Raw genomic sequence first — 8,260 nt, 5'->3', positions numbered from 1 at the left:
GCATCTCAACGATGCCACACATAATGTAATCTCCATTCTCTTATTGTGTTTCTATTACCACAGTAGGTGTTGCTTGTAGTTTGGACAATAGAATGGGGAAAAAATGCATATTATGTAATCTGTGGCCTTTATTGTGTATAATTTACTTAGATAAAGAAAAATGTATATGAATTTATACATTTGAATTTGAGTTTCATAAAGCTTCAGAAAATGGTGATAACATTATGGAATACAGAATATTTAAATAATATTTTGTATTTATGCTATATCTTATAGAACATGCAATATTTTAAAGTTTGAGGACAATGATTTTGGATGGAGGCACATTTTTAGGAAAGGCACAGAATGCTTTTAAGGAACGTGAGTGGCAAATTCTCAAGCATAGGATCAAGGTTAAGGTTGATCTGGCTGAGCCAGCTGGGGAAAGAAGACCAGAAACCAAAGATGTAGAAGTGGGCTGGGAGACTAAGAACTTACAGTTTAAACATACAGAAAATTTCCTAGTCACACATACCGGTTTCCATTATAAATATACCCTTTTGATTGAGACACAGGGGAAAGCAAGACTCCTTGTATTCCTCAGTTCCAGTAAGTTGTTGATAACTTGCAATTGATATGTCTGACCTACAGATCTAGGAAGGAAAGCTGCAGTCATCTCATTTATCTTTGCTGCCTATGTTATACTGAAAGACCATACCTATGACTTGGTGAGATGTTTACCAAACACAACTGGAAAGGGAAAATTCAGTTCAGATATTTAAACTGACTCAGAAACAGCAGTGTTAGAGGAAAAGAAATTTATTCTATGATAAAGTGAGCTCCTTTTCATTCTCATGTTTTTTTTATGTTTTGTGCTTTGGGGTTTTGTTTGTTTGTTTGTTTTTCAAGGAAATTCAAGCAGTAAGTGTTCATGGAGAAATGGAATCACACTTCAAGTGACTTCATTTTGTTGGGGCTGTTTCCCCTGAATCAAACTGGCCACCTTCTCTTATTCCTTACCATCCTCATATTCATCATTGCCTCTGTGGGTAACCTGACCATGATTCACCTCATACGCCTGGATTCCCACCTCCACACACCGATGTACCTTCTCCTCAGCCAGCTCTCCCTCATGGACCTGATGTACATCTCCACCACTGTCCCCAAGATGGCTTTCAACTTCCTCTCAGGCCAGAAAGGCATCTCCTTCCTGGGATGTGGTGTGCAGAGCTTCTTCTTCCTTACCATGGCTGGCTCTGAAGGCTTAATCCTGGCCTCCATGGCTTATGACCGCTACGTGGCCATCTGCCATCCCCTTCATTATCCCAGCCGCATGGGTACAAGGACATGTGTGAAGATGATCATAGGATCTTGGACATTGGGCTCCATCAACTCCTTGGCACACACCGTCTATGCCCTCCATATTCCTTACTGTAGGTCAAGGGCTATAGATCACTTCTTCTGCGATGTCCCAGCCATGTTGCCTCTTGCCTGTATAGATACTTGGGTTTATGAGGACATGGTTTTTGTGAGCACGACCCTCTTTCTCCTTCTTCCTTTCCTTGGTATCACTGCTTCCTATGGCCGGGTCCTGTTTGTTGTCTACCATATGCACTCAAAGGAGGGGAGAAGAAAAGCCTCCACCACCTGTTCAACACATTTAACGGTAGTCACTTTTTACTATATGCCTTTTGTGTTCACCTATCTTCAGCCCAGGAATCTCCGCTCACCTACAGAAGATAAGATCCTGGCAGTCTTCTACACCACCCTTACACCCATGCTCAATCCCATTATCTACAGCCTGAAGAATAAGGAAGTCCTGGGGGCCATGACAAGAGTGTTTGGGAAATCCTCTTCCCTGAAATAATAATTATGGCTGTCCCTATGTCCCTTTCTATACTTCCCTTTTACACATTGATTAGAACACCTTAGAACAGTGTTGTCCAATAGAAATATAATTTAAAAATTTCCAGTAGTCATAGTCATATTAAACTAGCAAAAATTAACTTACAGTATACATTTATTTAATACAAAACATTATTACTATTAACATTGACATTGATATTAATCATGTAGTTATTATTTTAAGATGTTATATGCATCATTACATTTTTGCATGTATATTATTCCTGTAGTAATATTTATACTCATATTGACATAATTTCTACATGTAATTAACATAAAATCATTAGTGCAATCTTTTACTCTGTTTTCATTCTAAGCCTTCAAAGTCTTGTGCTTATTTAGATAGTACACTGCAAATGGGACTATACACAAGTCGCGTGCCAAATAACAACATGGGGCTGGTGTCTTTGGCTTTTTTTTCAGCCTTTTTTATCTCATGGCACACTTAAACCTGTAGTTAAATTTCCACAGCACACTTAAATTATATTGATCAAAAGAAATTAAAAAAGGATATCCTTAATGTGCTTTGAACGTCTTTTGAAAATAATTTAATAAATGATCTTTACATTATTTTGCAGCACAGCTAAGATCCTCTCATGGCACACCAGGTGAAAACCACTGGTCTAAGTCGTTAGACAGCATGGCCTTACAGTAGCCAATAAAATGTTCTCCGACATTCCATATGTGTGCTGCAGTGTATGACAATATATTTGTGGTGCATATGATGTTGATGGTGGGATGAGAAGCAGCAAGCAAAACGAGCATGTTAAAGGGGTGTCTGTAAGTTTGCTGATCTGTTCTGCTTATTTTTAGCATGTGTATCTTTTTTTCTCTTTTTTTTCTTTTTTTGAGACAGTCTCACTTTCTCTCCCTTTTCTCCTTCTTCCTTTCCCTTCCTTGCCATAGAGTGTGGTGATGTCATGGCTCACAGCAACCTCAAATTCTTGGGCTCAGGCGAATCTCTTACCTCAGCCTTCCAAGCAGCTGGGACTACAGGTGACAGCAACAATGCCAGGCTATATTTTTTTTTCTTTTTTTTTTGGACAGGGCCAGATTTGAACCGTCCACTTCTGGTATATGGGGCCGGCAGCCTACTCCTTTAGTCACAGGTGCTACCCTCGAGCCAGGCTATATTTTAGAGATGAGGTCTCACTCTTGGCTTAGACTGGTCTTGAACTCCTGAGCTCAAGCAATCCACCCACCTTAGCCTCCCAGAGTGCTGGGATCACAGGCATGAACCACAGCACCCGGGCTAGCATATGCATCTTGATGGTAATTGATATCTGGATTTCATTTTATTCTTTTATGAAACTATGCAGAGAGAGCTATTTGGCTTTTTTTCTCATTTCAATTAAAATATTGAGATTAAGTAACCTGAATAAGAATATGAGAATAATCCACATTCATTTCTATATTCAAGTTATATTCAAGACAATGACTGGGTAGCTGTTACATGCAAAAAGTAAAATGGAAACAGAGGCTTCAGGTTTTAGCAGAAACATGTGAAATATAATTGTGACCTTCCCAGGTCTATGCTGATATACTTGGCTTTCATGTTTAATGGGAGTTTTACTACTCTTATTTCACTAATACACTTACATTACCTCAACTTTCTGTATAAATGGGTGTATGTACGGGTTCTGGTGTTTATGGAAAATAAAGGAGGTCTCAGAGGAATCAGTCTATTCCATTCATTGCTCAAGTTCCTCTCTCAATATCTTTCCCTGACTTCCTAATCTCTGTTTTCAAGACTTTAATCCATTTCAAACTTAACATATAACCTATGTATTACCATCTGAGTTATTTCTCTGGAGTCTACCTTGCCTTTCTGTGCCTGGTTTAGTTTATTTAGCATTAGTCCCTCAGGCTAATCCATATTCACACAAATCACAAAACCCCCTTCCCTGCCCCATTTTGAAGGCTGAGTAGTACTCCATTGTGTATAAATACCACATTTTCTGTGTCCATTTATCTGAGAATGGATATCTAGATTGCTTCCTTATCTTAGCTGTTGTGAATAATGCTGCATTGTACATGAAAGTGCCGATACCTCTTTGGTTGCTGATGCCAATTCCTTTGGATATACACTATGTATTCAGAAATGGGATCACTGGATCATATGGTTATTCTATTTTTAGCTTCCTGAGGAACTTCCATGTTGTTTTTCTTAATGGCTGTACTAACCTAATTTCCCACCAAGAGTACGCAAGGGTTCTTTTTCCTCAACACCTTTACCAACACTTGCCATATTTTGGTTTTTTTTTATAGGAGCTGTTCTGACTGTTTTGAGGCAATAACTCATTGTGGCTTTAATTTGCATTTTCCTGATCAGTGATGATGAGCATTTTTTCCTAGTATATCTGTTGATCATCTGTGTGTCTTCTTTGGAGAAGTGTCTATCCCATTTTTTAACATTTTGGATTAATATGAAGGTACATACAGTTAGGTTACATTCTTCGTGTTTGTGAGGAAAAGTCAGAGTTGCAGTTGAGTCCTTCACCCAGGAAGTGTGTCATAAACCCCTATATTGTACCCATTAGGTGTGAACTTACTGAGCCCCTACCCCCTTCTTTAATTTGTGTTTTTATCTCCTGTGGACCTGTAGTTATTGACCTATTAGTTTCAACACAGTATTGAGTACATAGGATGCTTAAACTTTGCATCTTTTGTATTTACCTGTATTGTAGAATTTGAAGAACATTCTCCTTTGCTCATTTTCTTTATTAGGTTATTTGTCTTCCAGCCATTGAACTGTTTGAGTTCTTCACAGATTTTGGATACTGGGCCCTTATCAGATGTATGGCCTACAAATATTTTCCCCTGACCTATGGATTGTCTCTTCACTCTACTAATTGTTTTCTTATCTGTGAAGCTTTTTTGTTTGATATACTCTTATTTGTTTATTTTTGTACTTTTGTGGCTTGTGCTTTGGGGTCATATACAAGATGTTGCTGCCCAGATCAATGGGGTAGAGCATTGATCCCCCTGTTTCATCCAGTGGTTTTATAGTTTCAGGCACTACATGTAGGTCTTTAATAGTTGATTTTTGTTTATGGTGTGAAATAAGGGTCCAATTTTATTCTGCATGAAGGGTATCCAATTTTTTTAACACCATTTGTGGAAAAGACTATTCTTTCTCCAGTGTGTGTTCTTAATCTTTGTCAAAAATCAATGGATGATGAATGTGTGGTGTTATACAAGATATGTTGTATACTTCACAGACTTTTTTAATTACTCCTGGGACAAACTGACCATTATTCTCTGCACTTATTCAAAGCACGTGGAAATAGACCCATTCAACATTCAGTTTTAGTCCTCACATCGCTTTAGGCAAAGAGAGTTCTAGCTTCTTGTAGGATTAATGAATTTTGTGGTCCTGATTCATGCACTTTACTTTGCTCCAATTTTTGTTTTATTGTCACCTCCTTGAGGAGACTATTATCCTGACTCCTTAAAAATGCAATTCTCCCCTCCTTTTGTATCTTCCTTGACTACATTAATTTTTCACATTTCTCTTTCTAAAATACTTCATTCGTTACTCCCCTTTATCATCTACTTTCCCCATAGCATTTCTTCACTTTTTTTTTTAACCAGGGCTGATACCTGGCAAATAGTAAGAATCACTCTGATTCCACTAATTAATTGATAAATGGTTATATAATCCTTTTATCCTAGTTCGTACAAAGATCAGAATTTCTGATGATGGGATATTAATATGATCCCTGATGGGTTACTAAGGAGGAAAAATATAAGCAAGAGCTTTTCTAAGAATTGAGCTAAAAAACTAATGAGCATCAAAATATATATGTGTGTAATTTTGTTAAATAAAAGCAAAGACAAATATAGAGAAAAATTGATAAGGACCTGGAAGAAAGCCATTGGGGTGAGGACTTTGGATAGCCTATGGACAACAAATTTATTTCTCAAAATTCTGAAGTCTGAGGAGTCCAAGATTACAGTGTCTGCAGAGTCAGTGTCTGACGGGTCTTGTTTTAAAATTTAGATAGAGCCTTCTTGCTGTACAAGAGGTAGTAACAATGCTCCTGAGAGCCAATTTTATAATGGCATTAATTCTATTTATGAGGGCTCCATCTTCATGACCTAATCATCTCCCTAAAGGCCCCAATGCCAACACTCTGGGGATTAGGATTTCAACATAGAAATTTTGAGGACACACATTCAGACCATGGCACATTCCCCTCATCATCCTCACTATGCCATTTCCTTCTTATCCTGTCATTCTGTCCTTTTTTTTTTTTTTTGCAGTTTTTGGCCAGGGCTGGGTTTGAACCCACCACCCCCAGTATTTGGGGCCGGCACCCTACTCCTTGAGCCACAGGCACCACCCCTCATTCTTTCTTTCTTATGGCTGGCCTCATGGGCATGTGACCTATGCAGCTGCACAGGGTTCCACACCCAGAAGGGCCCCCTACTTGGTTTAATGCACTACTATTACTACATTGAAAGTTTTAATAATTCTCTTCTCTGAGCACACATGTGAGCAGGGAAACAGCAGCATTAATACAGAGTTTCAGTCCAGCAGCAGTGCTTGCACACATTAGCTCAGGTAGCACGCACACAAAATAACTGGCCCGACCTTCCTATGTTCACACACACACACACACACACACACACATATCTTAGAATAGTTCATGGCATACAAGTGGCCACTTCTGGGAAGAGAAGGTGTGATCTTCCTGCTAGCATCACTGACTGGTGGTGGGAGGCAAATTTTCCCTTCTGTCCCAGAGTCCATCCTTGTGACATTCACAAAATGTTAACTAATTGAATACCAGAGCAAGAAATGTCTATAATCCTAGCTAGCACTCTGGGAGGCCGAGGTGGGCGGATTGCTTGAACTCACAAGTTTGAGACCAGCATGAGCAAAAGCAAGAACCCATCTCTTCTAAAAATAGACAAACTGAGGCAAGAGAATCACTTGAGCCCAAGAGTTAAGAGTTAGGTGATTCTCTTGCCTCAGCCTCCCAGTAGCTGGGAATACAGGTGCCTGCCAAAATGTCTGGCTATCTTTTTGTTGTAGTGGTCATTGCTGTTTGGCAGGCCCTGGCCAGGTTTGAACCTACCAGCCTTGGTGTATATGGCCGGTGCCCTAACCACTAAGCTATGGACACCAAGCCAACAAGCTACTTTTATTCTTTATTTTATTTATTTATTTATTTTGAGACAGAGCCTCAAGCTGTTGACCTGGGTAAAGTGTCATGGCATCACAGCTCACAGCAACCTCCAACTCCTGGGCTTAAGCGATTCTCTTGCCTCAGCCTCCCAAGTAGCTGGGACTACAGGCATCTGCCACAACGCCCGGCTATTTTTCAGTTGTAGTTGTCATTATTGTTTGGCAGGCCCAGGCTGGATTTGAACCCACAACTTCTGGTGGCTGACGCCTTAGCCGCTTGAGCTACAAGGTGAGCCAACAGGCTATTTTTAGAGGCAAGGTCTCACTCTACCTCAGGTTGGTCTGGAACTCCTGAGCTCAAGCAATTCACTCACCTGGACCTCTCAGACTGCTAGGATTATAGGCATCAACCACTGCCACTAGCCTTCAATTGTACTGATTGAAAATTAACTTGTTAAAAGTAGATAGTTTTCTAACCATTAAACAATTTGTAGAAAAAATGAGCCAGGAACATCCTATGTTCAATTTATTTTATCTTTAATTGAGCCTATGATCAATTGAAGATTTTGTAATAAAATCTTTAATTGTAAAGAAAAAAAGTCTTTACATTTCCATATCTTCAATGGCACTTTTTCTTGCTCTCTGAATAAGAAGCCTTAGATTTTTATTTTGCACTGTATCTTACAAATTCCCTCACCTTCCTATCATGTCTCAGAAAGTAAAGAGCATTTCTGTACTTGACACTTCTAGACAGTGATGGCATTTTACCCAGGAAGTTCACCTGAACTTAGACATTATTTTAGAGGTAATGATGCAGCCTGCTCATGAAAGTGGCTAAACAAGGACTGAGTAATATCAATGAGAAAACTTGCCCAGATATGTTTCTCCAGCCCATTTCAGTGGAAGTATGAAGCACAGTGAATGGACAACACAACTTCATCTGACAGATGTGGCCTCATATAAGAGTAGCTGTAGGATATTGCCAGAATGTGTATGAGAGAGAATGGTAGAAATGGCCTTGATATCTCTAACTCCTTAGACAAACCCTTGACCCATGCATCTTATGATTAACCCATAATCATTCTTGATCTCTTTTGGTGCCTCCCAGTCCTCATTGTTGATCTGAGATATCCCTGATCCTAAAACAACTCCCTAGAATTTTTTCCCCCATAAGAAGCATAAACTTGTTATATGCCATCCAGCATGGTTTCAGGACTTCAGCATCCCTCCTGAGCTCTCTGC

General features: G+C 39.4%; 1 protein-coding gene and 1 pseudogene across 1 annotated transcript; both read left to right on the top strand.

Annotated features, from left to right (window-relative positions):
* Positions 1-910: 910 nt before the first annotated feature.
* Positions 911-1,846, top strand: LOC100949866 (olfactory receptor 2L13-like). Its single transcript, XM_003803441.1, has one exon. The coding sequence runs from the start codon at positions 911-913 to the stop codon at positions 1,844-1,846; it is 936 nt and encodes a 311-aa protein (XP_003803489.1).
* A 776-nt stretch (positions 1,847-2,622) lies between these two features.
* The window catches only part of LOC100949544, a 7,864-nt pseudogene continuing 2,226 nt past the window's right edge, over positions 2,623-8,260 (top strand).

This window comes from Otolemur garnettii, unplaced genomic scaffold (assembly GCF_000181295.1).
Source record: "Otolemur garnettii isolate 467f Iridium unplaced genomic scaffold, OtoGar3 scaffold00304, whole genome shotgun sequence".
Lineage (NCBI taxonomy): Eukaryota > Metazoa > Chordata > Mammalia > Primates > Galagidae > Otolemur > Otolemur garnettii.
The sequence above is the reverse complement of the archived record's forward strand: the minus strand, read 5'-3'. Positions and strand labels throughout refer to the sequence as shown.